At 41.9% G+C, this 22,427-nt stretch overlaps 2 protein-coding genes across 5 annotated transcripts in view; one reads left to right on the top strand and one right to left on the bottom strand.

Moving 5' to 3' along the window:
* The window catches only part of ccdc146 (coiled-coil domain containing 146), a 124,127-nt gene that overhangs the window by 6,963 nt on the left and 94,737 nt on the right, over positions 1–22,427 (top strand). For all 4 annotated transcript variants that reach the window (XM_057855067.1, XM_057855069.1, XM_057855066.1 and 1 more), the window contains exon 2: positions 60–235. In XM_057855067.1, the coding sequence (XP_057711050.1) occupies positions 60–235 (176 nt within the window). The remainder of the gene's footprint in view (positions 1–59; positions 236–22,427) is intronic.
* On the bottom strand, positions 54–15,635 carry LOC130928460 (leucine-rich repeat-containing protein 17-like). Its single transcript, XM_057855072.1, has 5 exons — positions 15,456–15,635; positions 11,818–12,140; positions 11,110–11,364; positions 10,893–11,006; positions 54–196 (listed from the first exon to the last, which is right to left on the bottom strand). Exons 2-5 carry the CDS (start codon positions 12,079–12,081, stop codon positions 191–193), a joined length of 639 nt encoding a protein of 212 aa, XP_057711055.1. The 5' UTR covers positions 12,082–12,140; positions 15,456–15,635; the 3' UTR covers positions 54–190.

Genomic DNA, 22,427 nt, shown 5'->3' with positions numbered 1-22,427 from the left:
GTATCCCTTATGTTCTTGAATGCGTGTTTTTTAATGGCACCTGGGTCTATTTGGTTAAGGCTGGTGCTGCTGAGGTTGAGCAGCTTGAGGTCTTTGGACTGCAAGAAGTGCTTGGGCCGGAGATGTTTGATGTTGTTGCCGGACAGATCCATCTTCACGATGTCGGAAGGCAGCCCGGACGGGACGTTACTCAAACCTGCGAGGAAAAGGTGGAGTCGTTATTCCAGGTGTCGCGGTAAGTTGGATGTGTGGCTGATACATTTGCAGTTGCTTGCATTTAATAGTGAAACCATAAATGTAACACAGATGTGTGATCTGTAATACTGTGACATACAACGAGGAGCATTATAATAACATGAATTCCTATGGAAACTGAAGCAATTATAGTCAATCCTCTCAGGATAAAAATATATTTTGAGGTTATTAATTATTGGGTGTACTTTTGAATTACACGTTTCTGTTGAGGTATGAACCATGCTTAAAGTGTTTTATCAGGAGAATCTCCAAAATTTTGGTTACATCAATGATTTTGACAAGTACTGTACATTCTATCCAAACATGTTTTGCATCCACCTCGGTTTTTTTTTTTTTTTTTTTTTTGCATCTGTTTTCTCCGTCTTGTCAGCGTCTTATAAAATCACAAGTTCCCACAGGTCACTTCGGAGTCAACAGGAGCCCCCAAAGATCCGATGTGTCTGAGTCTAGCTATTTTCAAGATGTTGCGTGGGTTGATCAACATTCTCCTTTTTTTCTTTTCTTTTTCCTCGACAACAAAAAAGGCGTTTCTGAGGTCCGGACAGGGGCGCTGTATAGGGGTGAAAATTGACATTGATTCTAAGGGCCCATGCCCTGATGGGGCCCACAAATAAAATTGGAACATTAGGGAATCGTTTGCAAATTTAAATATTAATCATTATAATTTTAATAGGAGTCTTGTTTTGTTTTTGGCAAAAAGTAAACACTGCGAGAGTATATGTATTGCCCATAAGCTCCGTATTTTCATTAAATGGTTTGGTCCGCCCTTTCTTCGATCAAACCGGGAGCAGCGGTGTGCATTTACGCCAGTCAATGACTTGGAGGGCGCGGTACTGCAGAAATGTTTTCAAAACAAAAATCGTGTTAAAAGAGGAAAGAAAAGAAAGCAAAACAGGAGAGGGGTAAAAAAGGCAAACAGCATGTGACAAAGTACTTCACACAGGAAGGTTGGTGTCTTGTGTCAGTGTAGTGCTGAAAATTAACCTGTTATCTTAGCCCACTCTAGCCCCATCTGGAACCTCGCGATGTCTATTACAAAGCTCTGAAGCGAGATCCCAGCTAACTCCGTAAGAAATACGGGATTTTCCCGGCCTCAATGAGCGACATTCACCTATTCAAAAACATGAATTCCAAATAATGACGGCATTTTTTGGTATCCTACAGATGTTGAAAGTTGGTGTAGAAATGTTCTTTTTTTTAATCGGCTTGAATCCAGTTTGTCAAGAATTTATTGAATTTAGTTTGTCATCAATTGAATTTAGTTTGTTAACAAGGAACCTCGCTTTGGAGCTGTAGCGTATAGTAGAGATCGTGAGTTTCCAGCTAAGCCTACTCCATAATGAAATACTGTAATTGTTTGCTAGCTAGTGTTTGCTCCACTTTTAGCTTACAAATAATCAGTACAGCAGGCAAACCCTTAGCAAGCACTGGTTCCATGACAACCTCTTAGCTATTTCCTGTTTTGGTCTCGCGTCATATGTGTTGTGGGACTGAGGCGGGTGGACATTCGAGCCGAGTGTTGAGACGTTGCGAGGGAATGTTGATCTGTGGATATCCATGAATGAAGGTGAGTACTTTTCATTCATTCTGGAGGGTATCAGCAAAAGGTTGGACCGCCTACATGCGCGGCCATTTCGTGGCTTTGCCGGAGCAACGACGGGCAGTCATTGCTCCAAGTTGGCAAGCTTTGTTTACACCATATGCGTGTTGCACATTTATGCCGTGAGGTGATGTGTTCGTATAGCCTCTGTGGGATGTGTTTTAAGTCCGATTGAGTGTAAAGTGCTTAGTTGTCGCCACGTTTTGTGGCCAAATTGACCGCGTGTGTGCTGAGAGGAGTACTTCCGGGTTGTGCACACGCATCCGCGCCCGCCACCACCTTTGCAATTTTGTGCAGTCAGTTTGCATTGTTTTACATTGGCAATGATATGCTGTTAACCATAACCCGAAATTCAGAAGTTTTTACATTAGGCTTAATCTTAGAGTTAGCGGGGTTTAATTGGTCGGGGGAGTTGATTTCAACAAATTCCAAGCACTTTGTCTGATATTTATTAGTTTCAGGGCTCCGGAGTGGCTAAGCTAGCGCGACATTCTGATATTCACCTTTAAATTCAATCATCGGAAAGTCATTTACATGTGATGACATTTTTCTGTTGTCATTCTTATGTTGAGGCGGCAAAGGGAGAAAAATGGGCAAAAGGAACTGATAGATTACTTTTAAAGTAACTTAGTTACTTTGATAATGAAGTAATCAGTAAAGTAACTAGATTACGTTTTTGAGGCGTAATCAGTAATTAAATTACTTTTTCAAGCAATCTGTGACAACACTGGTCGTCATAGAAATCCATTGATTGGACTGCAAGCAGTACATCTTGTTTTGTATGTATAATATATCTATGTGCGCTTGTCCTCCATAATAACGTATGACTAAGCCCCGGGCGCAGCACATTTGTTCCCCCACACTAGCGAAAATGACTGGAAAACAGACGTCTTTGGAGAGATTTTTTACAGCGAAAAAGGGCACCTGACGACCCAGAAGATGAGCCTATAACCTCGAAGACCCACGAACTGCGAAGGAGTGGATTCGTGACCCGTTTGTGAATAAACCGAGTGATTCGAGCATGTCAGGGATCAGTTTGTAGAGATCGCAAATGACGGCGACCTTAAACGTACATTTGAGACAATTAAAGTCATTCCGGAATATCCTGACAGCGCTACGAGAACACAGAAAACCTTGCTACAGTTTCCAACATCCCATCTTTGTGAAGCGGGCTTCTTAATTAATGCTAAACGACATGGCTAAGGCCTTAACGGTGAGCTAGCGCTGTGCTGCTAACATGGCAGGATGGGTCTGAAGAGAACTTTTGTCCATCCACGATCAAACGTAAGTTAATTTTCCTTTCTTTATAGAAAGTTTGTAGTGTTTACTTTGGAATCGCTGCATTCTCGGCCTTTTTTAATGTTACGCGCATGCGCAGAACCGCATAGTTGCAGTTTTTGATGGGTTGCAAAATTTGTCAAAACACCGGTCCATGAAAAAAGACCCAAATCACACCGGTCCGTGGTGCAAAAAAGGTTGGGGACCCCTGCTGTAATGTATACTGTAGTATAGTTAAGTTAAAACATTTATTCTAAGTCATTCATTATAGTATTTGTTAAGAGAATATTTCTACTAAATATATATTTAGATTGTAAAAATATGGCCTTCAGTACATTTCTTATAGATGATATCAGTCCATTATTGCTTTATACGCTGTATGTTTACATACATATATTTTCAACTTAAATTAATGCAGAAAATGCACAAATTAGTGTGTAAAGATTCACCAGAATGCAGGAAATTACGTAGTTGATACTCTAAATGTGTGTGTGTCCCCCGGCACTGGTGGTGTTTAAGATTTCATTGTTAAGACTCGAGATTGAAATGAAGATTTCTGCATCTTCTTTACGCATGACAAACGGATCCAGAAGATTGTTTGTGGTACACTTTCAGATGCAAGGCTTTGGATGAAATAATGAAAAATATGTTTGTGGCCTCCTCAGTGTTTGTTGCGGCAAATTAAACATGGCTGATTGTCTGTGTAGTAAACCATTTGCAGGTGAACGGATGTACGTAATTCACAGAGCAGATTTGTATGCCTGCGTTTTCATCTTTTGTCCGTGTGTAGTTTCCTGCATGGATGTTGTAATTTAGTCCGAAGAATGCTCGTTTTTACAGTGCAGATGTTGCCGACTTTATAGACACACTTAACCGATGCAGATGTTGAAAGCTGTTATCATGGCGGCGTGGTGCCGTAAGTCTGGTTACAGATATGCACCTCGAAAGCTGTTTTTGTACAAGCAGACTTTTAAGGTAAGGTTTTATACTCCTCCACAGACTTGCATACGAAAGGGAATCCCACTTCTTTCCCTCTAGTGTGTCTGCAGCTTTTTCACAGCCTATTCGCAGATGACAGCTGGAAAGTGTTTGGCACATCTCTATGCAAAAAGACTCTGAGACTGACTCTCTCAGTTAGACGGTCCAAGAGAGAAGCTGTGGTCGAGGAATATAATTTCCGACGTTGGAGTTTTCGATGAACGCGCACGGCAATCGGAGAAAAGCGCGAGAATAGCAAAATAGATTTTAAAGCCTCGTTTTATATACCGTAATTTTCACACTATAAGTAGCACCTGACTATTAGCACCCACCAAATTTGGCACGTAAACGGCATTTGTTCATAGATAAGTCGCACTGGACTATAAGCCACAGCTGTCCTCACTGTATTATGGGATATTTAAACCAAAATATATTAGCCGGTAACACTTTTGAGACCAAATGAACCACCATGAAGCTTTGAACCAATTGCTTCAAAAGCATCATTTGGCCATCACTGCTCCCTTGGGAGGGTAGTCAACCTCTGCTGCCACCTGCTGTCAACACTGTTGTTGTCCAACATGCCTCTTAACATGCATTGCAGCACTACAGATGTCAATAACAATCAAAATTCATGTTCTTTGCTAATTATTTATCCAGTTACTGCTCTAATTGTTTCATTAATTGCTAGTTATGGTATCTGGTAACACTTTATGTGACAGTGGCTCCATAAGACTGCCATTAGACCAGTGGTTCTTAACCTTGCTAAAGGTACCGAACCCCACAAGTTTCACATGAGGATTCACCGAACCCTTCAAAATTAAAAAATAAAGCAATTTTTTAAAAATTCAAAACCAATATATCAAAGCCAGCAAGCTAATGATTTAGCAAATACCCATACAAAAGTCTTTTTTTGACAGCATGTTTTATAAACAGGTCAAAATTTGAGACCATGCTGCCCATTGGTCTGTTGTATTCAGTCATACCAAGTGCGAGTCAACCTTCCACTGAGCAAACCAGTTCCTCCTCCTATCAGCTCGAGGACTAGGAATTAAACTAAAATAGATTAAGTTTGTAAATTAGGAGTAAACCAGTCCAAAACCTGCTCTAAAAATGCTACTTTGCTTAGATTTAATCAGCGTACGGAAATAGTGATCTGCATTTGATGAGATAATTATTTGATATTTGCTTATAAATACACAATACACACATAGTCAAACAAGTTTAAGGGGTGTCGCCAGCTTGCTTCCCCAATTTTCCTTTAGGGCAAGACACTCATCTGTTGCTAAGGCCAACCCAAATAAAAAGAAAGGGCAAGATAGAGGTAGGTTTAGAACGATCTTGGAAACACTGTAGTGTAGTCTAGAATTGAATTGTACTGTTCCCTCCCATCCTCCTTGCGCAGGTTCTCAAAAGCTAGGTGCCTTCTCTCCTTAATTTGGGTAATTTTATAATTGTCAACCGAAGGATTCATATTTCAACTTGACATTTAATTGGTCCTTCGAGCCGGATTGAACCAGCGACGTAAGGATTCATATTTGAAATTGACAGCGTATCTTTACCTCCGCCGAACCCCTTCAAGTAACTCACTGAACACCTGGGGTTCGATCGAACCCATTTAAGAACCACTGCATTAAGACAATCATAATTATGACATGACACTGTTATGAGCATTAATGAATGCTCATAACAGATCTCATTTCGTGTTATCTGGCAAATTATCTAACTTTTGAATGAATTTAAAAAATCCAAGCTGGACATAAATGGAGTTAGTGACATAATTTGCCGGATGACACTTAATGACATCCGTCATGAGCATTCAGTAATGCCAATGACAGTCTAATGATGACACTGTCAATTAAAGTGTTACCTATTAACACAAATAAATCAACAAATAAACCACACTGGACTTTAATTCAAAGTGATGCAAAAAAAAGGATTCGCTTATAGTCCGAAAATTACGGTACTTGTTTAATTTTATCGAATTGCTAATCTGTAATTTGTCAGAGTTGTTAACAACACCCTTCTGTGTGCTGTGTCAAATTTGTACGACATTTATTTTCACTTAAGAACAGTTCGGTTAAGGACAGTCAGTATACAGATGGCTAATGGCCAAATGTTCCGCGCAAACATGAGAGGTAGCATAAATACATTGATGATTTATTTGCACAGGAAGGTCATTAATCCATATGGCCTACATCAACTTGCTTGACTTCTGAGTTTGTAGGGTTGTTATTGCACATGGTTTTTACTGTTTACCTAGTGTACTATTTTTTTGTGCTTTGGATTTATGCCCAAATTTTGTCAGATTAAAATCTTTCCAGCCAAGACGTCTTGCTTTATGTTTGCACAAGTAGCTACACACCAGAATTGTTTTAGCGCAGAGTGTAAAGTCAGCAGTGCTCATCTATAGGGAATCCTGAGCCCCTGCAGTCAAACATCCGCTTCATAACTCACTGCATGAAGTCAAGTTCTGAAAAGACCAGGCAACGTCTCAGAACCTGGCAGAAGCTACATCCTCCTCAGAATCGCGTTCGATTCAATTTTCTTTTCCCTCCAAGTAACTTTGGCAGAGTGTCCTGGTTTTGAATAATGCTATTAATTAAAAAAAGTGTTCTCCAGTATGCTCTTGGGTAGAAGAGTACGTCTCTGGGATCTTCTCGACTGAGTCCCAGTGCTAAGAATGACGTGGAGCCTGAAATTTGCTGTGGTTCACCTCAGAGAAGCAGTTCTCAAACCACAGGGGCGGCGCCATTTAGAAAGGAGGTAGGAAAATAAGGACGGAGGGAAATGAAAAAAGGCTTAATTTCTTTCTGGTCTTGTGCAGAAAGAAAATAAGGTTTCCAAATTTATCCTTACTAAACATATCCCCGATGTGGGCTTGGTTGACATACTTGCAATTCTCTTTGGCTCAATCACTGTAATTTGGAGCAGTGCAAGTTATTGTGTCAATTCGTCAAGTTCATTCAAGATAGTAAGTTAATTAGTCGACTCGCCGTTTTGTCACTAATGCATCCATTGCTTCAGATTTTGACAATGAAAACCATCATGTATTTTTTCTGTTTAACTAGCTACAGTGGGGCAAATAAGTATTGAGTCAACCACCAATTGTGCAAGTTCTCCTACTTGAAAAGATTAGAGAGGCCTTTAATTGTCAACATGGGTTAACATCAACCATGACAGACAGAATGTGGTAAAAAAACTGAAAATTACATTGTTTGATTTTTAAAGAATTTGTTTCCTAATTATAGAGTGGAGAAAAAGTATTTGGTCACCTACAAACGAGCAAGATTTCTGGCTTCTTCTAACGAAGTCTAACAAGGCTCCACTCGTTACCTGTATTAATGGCACCTGTTTCAACTCATTATCGGTATTAAAGACACCTGTCCACAATCTCAGTCAGTCACATTCCAAACTCCACTATGGCCAAGACCAAAGAGCAGTCGAAGGACACCAGAGACGAAACTGTAGACCTACACCAGGCTGAGAAGATTGAATCTGCAATAGGTAAAACGCTTTGTGTAAAGAAATCAACTGTGGGAGCAGTTTTTAGAAAATGAAAGACATACACCGATAATCTCCCCCGATCTGGGGCTCCACGCAAGATCTCACCCCGTGGCGTCAAAATGATAACAAGAACCACACGGGGGGACCTAGTGAATGACCTACAGAGAGCTGGGACCACAGTAACAAACGCTACTATCAGTAACACAATACGCCGCGAGGGATTCAAATCCTGCACTGCCAAACGTGTCCCCCTGCTGAAGAAAGTACACGTCCAGGCCTGTCTGCATTTCGCTAGAGAGCTTTTGGATGATCCAGAAGAGGACTGGGAGAATGTGCTATGGTCAGATGAAACCAAAATAGAAATTTTTGGCAGAAACACAGGTTCTTGTGTTTGGAGGAGAAAGAATGCTGAATTGCATCCGAAGAACACAATACCCACTGTGAAGCATGGGGGTGGAAACATCATGCTTTGGGGCTGTATTTCTGCAAAGGGACCAGGACGACTGATCTGTGTAAAGGAAAGAATGAATGGGGCCATGTATCGAAAGATTTTGAGTGAAAATCTCCTTCCATCAGCAAGGGCATTGAAGATGAGACGTGGCTGGGTCTTTCAGCATGACAATGATCCCAAATACACAGCCAGGGCAACAAAGGAGTGGCTTTGTAAGAAGCATTTCAATGTCCTGGAGTGGCCTAACCAGTCTCCAGATCTCAACCCCATAGAAAATCTGTGGAGGGAGTTGAAAGTCCGTGTTGCCCAACGACAGCCCCAAAACATCACTGCTCTAGAGGAGATCTGCATGGAAGAATGGGCCAAAATACCAGCAAATGTGTGTGAAAAGCTTGTGAAGAGTTACAGAAAACGTTTGGCGTCCGTTATTGCCAACAAAGGGTACATAAAAAAGTATTGAGATGAACTTTTGGTATTGACACAATACTTATTTTCCACCATGTTTTGCAAATAAATTATTTAAAAATCAAACAATGTAATTTTCTGTTTTTTTTTTCCACATTCTGTCTCTCATGGTTGAGGTTTACCCATGCTGACAATTACAGGCCTCTCTAATATTTTCAAGTGGGAGAACTTGCACAATTAGTGGTTGACTAAATACTTATTTGCCCCACTTTATGTGCAGCAAGAACACATTTTAGATTGAGTCTTTAATGAAATGAAGCAAAACTGCTGGGAATCCATGTAAGGATTTAGATAGAGACTCCATTCAACGCCAATCTGTGGAAGTACTTGGAAAATATGCTAACCATCCTTCCTCAACCATTTGAACCACACAGAAGGTGCTTTGTGGGCTTCTGGCTTGTTGATCTCTGTGAAAAATGACGCGAAAGATATTTTTTGGCAGTTGAATCAAGCTCAAAGATATTTTATGGGTTCAGTGTTGTACATGAGTAGAGGGAGCCAAAAGGTTGGTCATTGTTTACAGGGAACGCAGTTGGCAGAAATGTGAAAGCAAGATAAGAGAAAAGCCTTGTTGAGTGATTATCGGCGTGTTAAGTGATGCTGCTGCACTGATTCTACAGTGGGGCAAATAAGTATTTAGTCAACCACCAATTGTGCAAGTTCAACTACTTGAAAAGATTAGAGAGGCCTGTAATTGTCAACATGGGTAAACCTCAACCATGAGAGACAGAATGTGGGGAAAAAAAACAGAAAATCACATTGTTTGATTTTTAAACAATATATTTCCAAATTGGAGTGGAAAATAAGTATTTGGTCACCTACAAACAAGCAAGATTTCTGGCTGTCAAAGAGGTCTAACTTCTTCTAACGAGGTCTAACGAGGCTCCACTCCTTACCTGTATTAATGGCAGCTGTTTTAACTCATTATCGGTATAAAAGACACCTGTCCAAAATCTCAGTCAGTCACACTCCAAACTCCACTATGGCCAAGACCAAGGAGAAGGACACCAGAGACAAAATTGAAGACCTGCACCAGGCTGGGAAGACTGAATCTGCAATAGGTAAAACGCTTGGTGTAAAGAAATCAACCGTGGGAGCAATTATTAGAAAATGGAAGACATACAAGACCACTGATAATCTACCTCAATCTGGGGCTCCATGAAAGATCTCACCCCGTGGCGTCAAGAACACTGAGCAAAAATCCCAGAACCACACGGGGGGACCTAGTGAATGACCTACAGAGAGCTGTGATCACAGTAACAAAGGCTTTTATCAGTTACACAATGCGCCGCCAGTGACTCAAATCCTGCACTGCCAGACGTGTCCCCTTGCAGAAGCCAGTACACGTCCAGACCCGTCTGCGGTTCGCTAGAGAATATTTGGATGATCCAGAAGAGGACTCGGAGAATGCGTTATGGTCAGATGAAACGACAATAGAACTTTTTGGTAGAAACACAGGTTCTTGTGTTTGGAGGAAAAAGAATACTGAATTGTATCAGAAGAACACCATACCCACTGTGAAGCATGGGGGTGGAAACATCATGCTTTGGGGCCGTTTTTCTGCAAAGGGACCAGGACGACGGATCTGTGTAAAGGAAAGAATGAATTGGGCCATGTATCGAGAGATTTTGAGTGAAAATCTCCTTCCATCAGCAAGGGCATTGAAGATGAGACGTGGCTGGGTCTTTCAGCATGACAATGATCCCAAACACACAGCCAGGGCAACAAAGGAGTGGCTTCGTAAGAAGCATTTCAAGGTCCTGGGGTGGCCTAGCCAGTCTCCAGAGCTCAACCCCATAGAAAATCTGTGGAGGGAGTTGAAAGTTCGTGTTGCCCAACGACAGCCCCAAAACGTCACTGCTCTAGTGGAGATCTGCTTGGAGGAATGGACCAAAATACCAGCAACAGTGTGTGAAAAGCTTGTGAAGAGCTACAGAAAACGTTTGGCCTCGTTATTGCCAACAAAAGGTACATAACAAAGTATTGAGATGAACTTTTGGTATTGACCAAATACTTATTTTCCACCATGAGTTGCAAATAAATTCTTTAAAAATCCAACAATGTGATTTTCTGTTTTTTTTTCCTCCACTTTCCGTCTCTCATGGTTGAGGTTTACCCATGTTGACAATTACAGGCCTCTCTAATCTTTTCAAGTAGGAAAACTTGCGCAATTGGCGGTTGACTAAATACTTATTTGCCCCACTGTATGTGTTTCTCTAAGGAGAAACAACATGGAAACAGTTTTAAGATAATGAAGGACTCAAACAGAAACATTTGTCAATTGGACCCTCTTCAACCTTTGTCGCCTTCATTCTTCAGTAATTCCAGAATTTTATGGTCAGTGCCCACAGCCAATCTCACCTTTGTAGCTGCAGTCCAGTACAGGTTTAGGGAGCATGTAGGTGTGACACATGGATGTGACCACTGTGTTTTTGATGGGTGGTTTAGGTTGAGTCTCATCCACCTGGTTGTCACCTGCACACAACGAGTCCACGTTCAGCTTCTTCAACTTCTGGCCCCTCAGCGAAAGAGGCTCCGCGCACTTGGCGTAATTGCCCAGGTTGCGGTTACTAGGCACCTGCAGCGTCCTAAGCAGGCTGTCCAACGGGCAGTGACAGCTCCAGGGGTTGTCGTAAAGTCGGAGGTAGGCAAGGCGGGGCATGGGAAGCAAGAGTTCCTCAGTGGCCGTTTTTAGTTTGTTGTGTTGTAGAAGCAACGTCCTGAGTTTTGAAAGCCCGTTAAACGCTCTGTCTTCCACCATTGAGATGTCGTTCTGCTGGAGGTCCAGACTCTTCAGTTGTGTGAACTGGGAGAACATGTTGTCCCGCAGAACCTAAACAAGGAGATATGGGATTTGTTGTCATTGGAAAACTACTGTCAAGGAGTCCAGGAATTCAAAACACCCACTCCTATCATAACAAAGTTGCAACAATGTAGAGGTACAGTAAACCTAACCATTTTGCAAAAAAACAAATGGATGTCATTCTTTGAAAGCCAACACACGTGTATGTGGTTGGAACAGAAAGGGAAGGTTGTTCATTCAATGAGTGCATTTCTGCTACAGCCAGATTTCCATTTGATCTCAGCCCCCCAATGATGATGCACAGATGTTCATGCTGTCAACAAACTGGCTGTTATTTGGGTCACAGTGAGAGGTCAGATCCACCGCCTGGGTGGAAATGCATCCGGAGATCTTCATTAGCGACATAAAAGTAGAACAGACAAGCTGTGGCTTGTATCAGAACTGCAGCAGGTGCTATGTGTCTTATGTCCTGCTTGTACTTGCCTGGATTTTATTCCTGGCCAGCAGCAGGTGGTGGATATCTTTGGGCCAGTCTTGCATGACGGTCGTCAACTGCCTGTCCTGGCAGTCCAGGTACTTCTCTCCCGCTTCTATGTACTCCTTGCACTGCTGAGTTTGGCGCTTCATGATGCCGGGCCTTCCCCTTCCCCGCGTGCGACCCCACTCAGCGATGCCGGATCGCGGACCTCTGCGGGGCTCGGAAAACCGGATGAGCAGCAAGAGGCACAATGAGGCGAGGAGACGCATGTTGGGAGAGGACGGTTCTCGGGTCAGCCTTGGACGACGGCGTGATGAGGTTGTCACAGCTGGAAGGGAGAAGGACAGAAAGTTGATTTAAGTTTTCTGTTTAAATTGGATTTGCATGTCATGGTAAAATTAGTGACTCTTTTGCGATCAGAAGAAGAAAACTCTTCCAAGCATCACACATCGACACTCGAAACTGCAGAATGAGTCAGTTCCAACTGTACAAAACCGCAACCCTCCCCTCGACAGTCTAGCACACTGGAACAAGCCCGTCACTGTAGATGATCCTTTTGTGTGAATAACAGACAGACACAGCTGAGAATGTATATATGCGGATTAATTTTCTTCCCTGTCTTGCAAGAAACAACCATGAACCCTCATTTGTCACTTGCATTGACTTATAGTGACGTTCCACCTAATCGTGTACAACTGAGTTTTATTATCTTTGTCTGATGTTGTTGACAGTTTTTATACACGCCTACAATGCTATTAAAACTGGGTTGTTTTTATTTGTAAATCATACTCTCTCAAAATATCGTCTTTCCCAGCAGTGAAACATTATCACTCTTTTCACTGTAATTCTGTTTATAGCCGGTCAAGTGTTTCCGAGCCATCGGAACTGACGCAGGTCATTTGCCCTCACAGCTGTTACGCAGCAACTCATCTGCGATTGAATTAGTTGGCCGCTAAAGCCGACGTGGTTCACCTCGTGACCTCACCGGCTTGAATTAGCCATCGTAGGCTAGTATTATTGTCCCGACTGCTTTTGCGTTTCAATGTTTTTCTTAGAGCTTTGGTCACTTTCATCTCCGGGGACGTGGGCTTTAAATACCACTCGAACTCTGAGCGCAGAGGGAGCTTGTATAATACTTTTGTGGGCCGAAAATGGACATTTTCATGCTACTTTTTGTACAAAACTTACTTAATCCTTGAGAACAAGATCTATGGACCGTAGTCACAGTTATGTAAGGGGTTTACAAATCTATTTTAATCATTTCAATCATCGTTTATTATGTTTTGTTAGTTGTAGAGACTTAATCCTTCTTATGTCTTTCGGTGTGTTTGCTTTTGCCATATTTGACTGTCGATACCGCATGATTAGTTGACATGTTTCAGGGTCCTTGTGTTAACTGCTTATATTAGCTGAAAACTGTCAAGACATTGGACGTTTTTTTTTCCTGCAAACATTTGCCAGCTCTGGAAGCACTGCCAACATGTACTCCTTTACAGGAGGGAGGATGATTACGGTTTTACGCTCGTCGGCCGGAGGGATTGCGAAACCATTGTTTCTGAAAATGGGAGAGTTCAATTGGTAATAAATTCTACCCATGGATTTGAAAGCAATACAATTTACAGATGCGTTATAAAAACAAAGTTAAAAAGCAGATGTGTGGCCATATATAGAGTGAAATCTGCCGCTTTGGACAAACTGCCCACTTTGATTCAAGTATCGTCGGATTATTTCCCTCGCAAGAAAGACAAATTCCACGGCGTGCTTGCTGTGCCTATGAGATGTTTCGGGGCTTTTGATGGGTCATTTGACGTCAGCAGACCCAAGAAACAGACATCATCATACCACCTACAGGAGGAAAACTGTGTGGGAAAGACACTTTAAGGACAAAGGAAACAGATGGAAGGAGCTTACATCTTTGAAAACCATTTTCAAATCTCTGGCTTTCAACAAGGAAGGACATGAGTCAATGGACAGAACATCTATAAGGAGCCTAGAAGTGAACTCAAGTGAACATGTGGTTTTCTTTCAATCTGAGAGGTGTCTGAGGTGCTTAGTCAAAGTCCTGCTCCCCTAAAAATGTCTCCTCATGCTCCAGTAACTTGGAACATGACACGGTTATCCACAGGGAGCCCTTCTGACACAAGGGCCACTTTGTTGCACAAAGAAAGAAAGAAAGTAGAACCATAAAGAGACTGCTTGCAAACACAACTGAAGGAGAACAAGGCCCATAAACATTTCTAATAGCAAGCAATGGTACTTTGGGGTTAATTACAAAAAAGAACGGAATGAGTTTATGATCTCTTTCTCGGTTGAGCGGGGGGACTATAAAATACGGATGTGATGATGCAGACTTACAGTAGAACGAGTATGTGGACTCAGCAAGCTTGAAAGAGGATGCCTGCTTAATTGAATACAGATTTGTTTGGTTCCGCAAATAGGGATAGACATTTTTGACACGATGTGACGGATCTAATTGGTTTTATGAAACTACTATAGAGCCGCTTTTCCCTCAGAGAACAACTTGTTCCATGTTTTTGCTTTGTGCTGGGACAGTCAATGTATATTTGTAGCAAAAAGCTGGTTTCAGCTTCACCCCCACCCCCACTAGTGTCTTGGCCGCTGCACTAATGCTCTAAAAACCCTTCGACATCTGGATTTTGTCTCGGGTGGGAAACCGGTACGTTCAAATCATTCATCAATGACTCAGTGGGTCATCACTGGCACTTTGGGGTTGCGCCTTTTTGATAAAGGGTGATGAATACAAGACACCTGGATGGACTTTGGTACTATCGACTACCTAAATTTTGGCGTTTTAATGGGCAGTGTCGTAGGACTAAGATGGCAAATAAACACAGGACAATAAAGAAAGTTGCTTACTTAAGCGATAAGCTGAAGCAGCAAGACTAGAAGTATATGAGGCTAACTAATCAACACACACTTGCAAGTTAAGCCTTTTTCCTTTCTCTTGAATTCCAAGCTGAAACCACATGTGGCTGAAATCTTACTCACACGGGGGGCTCCCTGTCCATTTGCATTAAGCTGAGTACACATGTCAAATAGTACAAAAAGGATGCTGAACGGCTACATTATGTAACACTGACCAAATTCTCTAATATCATTTATAGATAAGATTAAGGGGGCATGGTTATAATACTGAAAATTGCCCCCACTTATTCACAAGACCTTCTTATCTGGATCCGTCACAAAGGACAGACTAGTAAATCAAGGCAGTTCCATGCGGCCACCGTGAAATGTTTTCTTCTTTCCTGTTTAAGAAATCTTGGCCTTGTGGGAGCGCGAATGGGATGGCTGCGAGACGCGCTTGCATCAGCAGAATTGCACATTGGCAAGTAGAGTCAGTCATTTAGACTTCAAAAGTCAGCTACTTTTGTTGTGAGGATTGCCATCCATCCAAGCACTTTGACCGAATGTGTGTTTGGATATTTCAAGGTTTAAGTGCATCTTCAAAATGTATATAAAACATGTGAAAAAGTTCCAAAAAGTGAAGTGGATCTATCCTTTGTCCCCTGAAAAACATGAATGAGTGTTGTAGATTCCACAAGGCTCGTGGGATTTTTAATAACAAACATGCTGCATGATGTATATCAGACTGCATCGGAATGCAGTGTCATATCAGTCCTACCTGACCAGGGAGAAAATCTGGCTCGGGTCGGTCAATTAGGACCTGCAGATCGCCGGTGTATCCCGCGTCCCCGGCTCCTAATCCTGACATGAGCGCGGCGTCCAAGCCAAGAACGTCTGCCTATAAACTTAAAGCAGTGAGTCAAAAACTGTCTGCTCTCTCTCTCTCTCTTTCTCTCCTCTCTCTCCACTCACACAGAGCAAGGAAAGATGCAAGCTAATTGGGGGGCTGTGTGTGGGTTTAATGTTACACGTCACCCAGTAACATACATGGAGGAGAGTCTGCATACTAAACATCCAGTATTCCACTTCTCTCAGGACGGCGTACAAACTTGTCCCATGCACGGTTAGATAGAGGAAACAATAGGGTGAGATTCTAGACCAGTCTTGTGGACGTAATCCGAGTAGACGGCAATCCTTCAGAAATGTAAATATTAACAGATATGCGTCGACGTAGCCTTCTGTAGAGGAAGGCCTTGGACGATAATGCCACACAGATGTTTTGTAGTTTCATTAAATGTTATCGACAGTTTGCCCCAAATCTATTAGATATCACTCATAGTCTAATCTTAGGGCTATGCCGTAATAATAAGACCGTATTGTGTTCTACTTTCCCACACCACTGTGAGTAGGGAAACAGCACCATATTAGGACCACTATTGTGCTCATGGATTGTTTACTGTCAAACCCGTCCAATGGCTCGAGGGCACTTAAAGCCGTTCAGGTTGAAGTCAATGGGAGGACTGCATGTAAGGACCTGGATGATGATACATTATTAATCAAATAAAAAATTCATCCGAAAGTCATGACTAAACAGTGCTAGCCAAAAGTATTGGCAGTACTGGTATTGAAAAATTATGTGATGCTTCTCTAATTTGGGTAATTAACAGCACAAGTTACTTACCTGTGGCACATAACAAGGGGTTGCAATAACTAACTCACACTTGCAGCCAGTTAAAATTGGATTAAAGTTGACTCAACCTCTATCCTGTGTCCTTGTGTGTACCACACTGAACATGGAGAAAAGAAAGAAAACTACAGAATGTCTGAAGACTTGAGAAGCAAAATTGTGAGGAAGCACGGGCAATCTCAAGGCTGCAAGTCCATCTCCAAAGACCTGAATGTTCCCGTGTCTGCCGTGCACAGTGTCATCAATAAGTGTCAAGCCCACGGCACTGTGGCTAACCTCCTGGAAAAGAAAAATTGACGAGACATTTCAACGAAACATTGTGCGGATGGTGGGTAAAGAACCTTGACTAACATCCAAACAAGTTGAATCTGTCCCGCAGTCCGAGGGTACAACAGTGTCAACCCATACTATCCGTCAGTGTCTGAATGAATAGGGACTCTATGGTAGTATACCCAGGAAGACCCTACTTCTGACCGAGAGACATAAAAAATCCAGGCTGGAGTTTGCTAAAACTTACATGAGAAAGCCAAAAACGTTTTGGAAGAATGTTCTCTGGTCAGGTGAGACAAAAGTAGAGCTTTTTGGGAAAGGGCATCAACATAGAGTTTACAGGCAAAAAACGAGGCATTCAAAGAAAAGAACACGGTCCCCACAGTAAAACATGGCGGAGGTTCCCTGATGTTTTGGGGTTGCTTTGCTGCCTCTGGCACTGGACTGCTTGACCGTGTGCATGGCATTATGAAGGCTGAAGACTACCAACAAATTTTGCAGCATAATGTAGTGCCCAAAGTGAGAAAGCTGGGTCTCCCTCAGTGGTCATGGGTCTTCTAGCAAGACAATGACCCAAAACACACTTCAAAAAGCACTAGAAAATGGTTTGAGAGAAAGCACTGGGGACTTCTAAAGTGGCCAGCAATAAGTCCAGACCTGAATCCCATGGAACACCTGTGGAGAGATCTGAACATGTCAGTTTAGAGAAGGCACCCTTAGAATCTCAGAGACCTGGAGCAGTTGGCCAAGGACAAATGGTCTAAAATTCCAGTAGAGAACTGTAAGAAACTCATTGATGGATCCCGGAAGCGGAAATTATTTTGTCTAAAGGGTGTGCTACCATGTATTAGGCTGAGGGTGCCAATACTTTTGTCCGGCCCATTTTTGGAGTTTTGTGTAAAATGATGATGATTTAGTTTTTTTTTCATTGACTTTCGTGTTTTTTCATTGCAAGCAAAATAATTCAAGATATTACTACCAAAGCATTTGTAATTGCAATCATTTTCTGGGAGAAATTGAGCATTATCTGACAAACTGCAGGGATGCAGTGTAAATGTGTGCGGAATGTATCGAAATACTATAGGCAGAAACCTGCTGGCAAGGTGGAAACAAATGGACTTGGTAAATCCAAATAAATGTCACAATGATTCATTGCAATCATGCAATTTGTAGCAAGCTTGGCAAGTGATGTAAACACATAACACAGCAGGCCTCTAATTAGCTTCAAGCTTCCTTCCCTCCTTGCTGCACGTTGTCATTGATGTTAGCAATACTTTCCTTATCTCAACATAAAAGAAGTCCTAATTAAATTCAGACATCTTTTATCACTTTCACAAGAAGTCATGCTGCTCTTTCTTTTATAAGGGTGCTTTTATTTCCACAGTCTATTTAATGAACTGCGCGTCTGTCTTTTGTTGTCTCTCTACTGTACCTGGCCATCATCCATTATGCAATGGAAACAACACAGATGCAACTATTTAAGCCCACCAAATGATCCCGTAGCACCGTCTGTAACATGTGTTGTATGACTTCCCTTTTTTATGAGCATAGGTTGAATTTCCCCCCAGCCGAGGTGCAGATAAAGTCCTTCTTGTCTCACAAAAAAAAGACAGTCAGCATGAATCACTGTTGAGATCAGTGGAGATTTCGTTTTCCCAGCCTTTCCAGTCCTCCTCCATAGTCAAATGACAGCTTATCATGACGGGTCAGCTTGTGTGTCACATTGTCAATGATTAAAAGTCCTCTTGCAATTCGACTGGAATGTGTCTGTGGGCAGACAATGGAGAGATGACCCCGGCCAGAAGGCCAAACTCCGTGCGTTCACCATAGTCTTAACCCTTTGTACTGACTTCATTTTGAAAGGTTTAAAGAAGGCTCACCGAGAACAAATTGACAATTTATTCAGATCGACAGTGATCAAACAGAAAGGTGAAACAGACACAGACTCAGGCGAGGAGGCAAGCTAGTTCCAAGGTCACCATATCAGAAGTCAACAAAAGGTTCCCAAGAAAAATGACAACGCTTTGTTAAACATTCAGTCTTTTGAAGGCTCTCGCGGGGCGGGCCGTGGGCAGGAAGAAGGGCGTGTTTGGGATTATTGTCTGTTTGTGGATTGGACGTAGGATTCGGGAGTTACTGTTGTGTAAGGAAACAAGGGTTGTGGATTTTGCCACCTCGGCATCAAATGGGTTCTTGGAGTCTTGTCAGTCGTGTTATCAGTTGGATATCGGGTGTTCTCCGGTGCTCCTTGTGATGGGACAGACCGTCCCGCCATTTGATCTGGACTGTCCGGGAGAACAGATTGCGAGAGTTGGTGTGTCAATCTTGCTCATGACGCACACGTTGGGCTTCCATGATAAGAAGGCGCTGTGCATCTTTTATGCCTTATTTTCTGCTTGTTTTCCTTAAACTATGCTATAAGTGCTGTTTTTTTTATATTGGGTGTGTGAGAGTAATAAAAACAGTCAAACAGTAAATACAAGTAACGATACTATTCCCTGATTGATAATATTAAGTAATGCAAAGAGTTAGATGGTTCCTATGAGAAAAGGTACTATCTCCTTTATTCCCCCTCAAAAAATGACAGCGGTCTCGGAACTTAGCCTTAGCAAGTTGTGAAAAAATCAGCAAGCCCCCCTCAGGGTTCCTTTTAAAAGATTCTTTAAGACAGTACTTCTCAAATAGTGGGGCGGGCACCCCCAGGGGGGCGCAGAGCGATGCTGGGAGTGGCGCATATGACCTTGGGGAACATTCTTTTTTATCATACTAGAAGAAAGTGTAATTGCACATCCGCTCAGTGGGCGGCAGTGTCGCTTTCATTTTCAGCGTGTGTACTTTTGAACCAAACGAGTACACAGCAAAGAGCACTGGAGATATGAAAAGCTAAGACAAGGAAATATGACGAAGCATATGTAGCATTTAGCTTTTGGCTTTGTCTTTTAGTACAGTGGGAGACGAGGAAAGACCAGTCCGTCTACTTTGTCTAAAAATGTTCGCAGCGGACAGCAGGAATGATTTTTTTCAGCGAGTGCCAAATATTGCCAGCAATCCTCCCGCTTTGTCAGTGTTACATCAGTAAACCAGCGAGCACGGTTAGCATCATATAAGGTGGCATACCAAGTTGCTCAGTACAAATTAACCCCACACCATAGCAAAGGAGCTGATACTGCCTGCAGCAAAAATAAAAACGGTCCCTCTGCCCACTGCCATGTCGTTTTTGTTGTATTCATTTTTGTTTTTTCAGTCTAATTGTTTGACATATTGTCTTCATGCTTGATGTTGCTAATCAATTTGAATTTATTATTATTTATTGATTTGATTAAACGGTCAAAAAATGTATCGAGTGTATTTTTACAGAATGATTTATTGTTGTTGTTTTTACACTTTATTGTAAATTGATCTATATTACTTTTCTCTTTAAAATTAAAAATAACACAATGTTATGCAGAGTTGTACTTATAATAATATGAATTTTATATACAGATGCCGATTGATCGGGTCCGATCAGGTCATTTTCAAAGTATCGGAATCGGCAAAAAAATATCGGCCATGCCTTTTTTTAATATATATATATTTTTTACTTTAATCGTTTTCTAATTGTATTTAACGTTACCGACATAATATGTTACACTTATCCAGAGTCTTTAGTTTAGGCTTAAGGTAGGGTTATCAAATTTATCCCAATAACGGCGGTAATTAATTTTTAAAAAAAATGTATCACGTATCTGTAATGGCGCCGTTTTGCCTATATAGAGAGTTTAAAGGCAGCGTAAAATGAGTAGAGTGAATTTTGGCAGCCCTTGGAGCCTTATTTTATTTGGTTAAAGCCTTACAATCCCTCTCCCCTCGATTAGAAATATCATGGGAAGCAATGTGGGGAAGCAAGGTAGCAATTGATCTTTTTCTTAACACCTTATGTTATTTCCCAACGCAGAGAAGGTATATCAATTGGTAGCACTACGCACAGTCATGGTTCCACTTCCCATCATGCATTTGGGCATGGCCTTTAGTATCATTTACTGAAAGCTCAACAAAGACACTAGATGGCAATATTTAGTCACAATATACAAAGTCACAAATCTTTCTATCCGGGGATCCCTCTCACAGAAATAATGTTAATAATGTAAATGCCATCTTGAGGATTTATTGTCATAATAAACAAATACAGTACTTACGTATTGTATGTTGAATGTATATATTCGTCCGAGTTTTATTCATTTTTTTCTTAATGCATTGCCAAAATGTATATGATTGGGAAAAATTATCGGGAATGATTGGAATTGAATCGGGAGCAAAAAAATGCAATAGGATCGGGAAATCGGATCGGGATTGGCAGATACTCAAACTAAAACGATCGGGATCGGATCGGGGGCAAAAAACCATGATCGGAACAACCCTAAATGATACAATAGTATATTTACAGTGGTGGCAGAGAGTTGGGGGGGCGCAGAAAGTTTACGTCTTCCTGGGGGGGGCGTAACAGAAAATAATTGAGAAGCACTGCTTTAAGACAATTAGATACCACTCTAAGGAGTTATTCGCAGGGTCAAAACCTTGGTGGTGTCTGGTCCCGTGGCTGTAGGTATCAGCTCACAGTGCTCTCTTTCGTATCTGGCATAATCCCATCCAGTACAGGTGTATTAAGAACGATTTATGCATGATCAATTAGACGGGCGACCAATCAAGTGTCTTCTGCCCTCAGCCGAGCGTATGGCTACTCGACTTTGGCAGCGAGCTAAACCAACAAAGAAAAATGGAGGCCCAAACTCCTTCCTCTCATTTATTTCTTCGCGTGAACGTGTGCGCGTGTGTGTGTGTGTGTGTGTGTGGCAAAACTGGAACATACATAAAACACAAATGTTATACACAAAATAACAGAATAGACACACCATAATTACATCTAACCCATTGTTAAAACGTACAAACTTACAGATTTTGTTTTGTCAAGGGTTCCCAACGATGTATGGTGCAGAGGAGGTGTGTAACGTCTTAACACCTCAAGGCCTCTTTTCCAACTGAAATAAAAAGTTCTTTCTGCCTGCTGCTTACAGCAAGTCGCCACTAGGGGAAGCCGAGCGCAAACAGCAATACCAAAGAAAAACTTAAGATTCTGAGTTAGAATAGCGACATCCTGTGGACGGATGAACAATGTACAATCTTAGAAAGAAATTAAACCCAAAAAGTAGTCAACATAAGACCAGAGGACATAACACTCCCCGCCTGACATCTGCAAGATGTCAGCCCTTAACTAATGAACGATACAAAACAACAACTCGTTTTACATGCTATCCTTAGACATCAAAAGCACAACTTCACGAATTGGGCGAATGTAAAACCTATTCTCGCCGTTTCGGCAAATCTTAACCTCAACTTTTCTGACATTACCGTCCTCACTTGGGAAAGATTTTGTGATCAGTCCGAGTGGCCAATTATTCCTATGTTCCAGAGACTCCCTCATTAAAACAACGTCGCCCATTTGAAGGTTCGGCTTTTTTATTTTCCACTTGCGACGAACCTGCAAGCCTGCGATGTATTCTTTCTGCCAACGACTCCAGAAAACATTAGCTAAGTACTGCACGCGCTTCCATTGGGCTTTGAATAGGTCACTGGTCTGAAACTGCCCTGGTGGAATCGGTGGTGTGCCAACCTTTTGCGTGAGTAGCATCGCAGGAGTAAGAATGACTGGGTTTTCGGGATCTGTAGAAACAGCCGTTAGCGGGCGTGCATTTACAATTGCGGTGACTTCAGCTAACAATGTCACGAGTACTTCATGTGTGAGCTTCCCATATGGAT

This window comes from Corythoichthys intestinalis, chromosome 13 (assembly GCF_030265065.1).
Source record: "Corythoichthys intestinalis isolate RoL2023-P3 chromosome 13, ASM3026506v1, whole genome shotgun sequence".
In the NCBI taxonomy this organism is placed as follows: Eukaryota; Metazoa; Chordata; class Actinopteri; order Syngnathiformes; family Syngnathidae; genus Corythoichthys; species Corythoichthys intestinalis.
The sequence above is the reverse complement of the archived record's forward strand: the minus strand, read 5'-3'. Positions and strand labels throughout refer to the sequence as shown.

Coding starts and splice junctions, on each gene's coding strand:
- LOC130928460 (XM_057855072.1), bottom strand. CDS start 12,081: ATGCGTCTCCTCGCCTCATTGTGCCTCTTGCTGCTCATCCGGTTTTCC. Junction 11,365..11,817: donor TGGCCAGGAATAAAATCCAG/GCAAGTACAAGC, acceptor CTCCTTGTTTAG/GTTCTGCGGGACAACATGTT. Junction 11,007..11,109: donor GCCTGCTTAGGACGCTGCAG/GTGCCTAGTAAC, acceptor CGTTGTGTGCAG/GTGACAACCAGGTGGATGAG.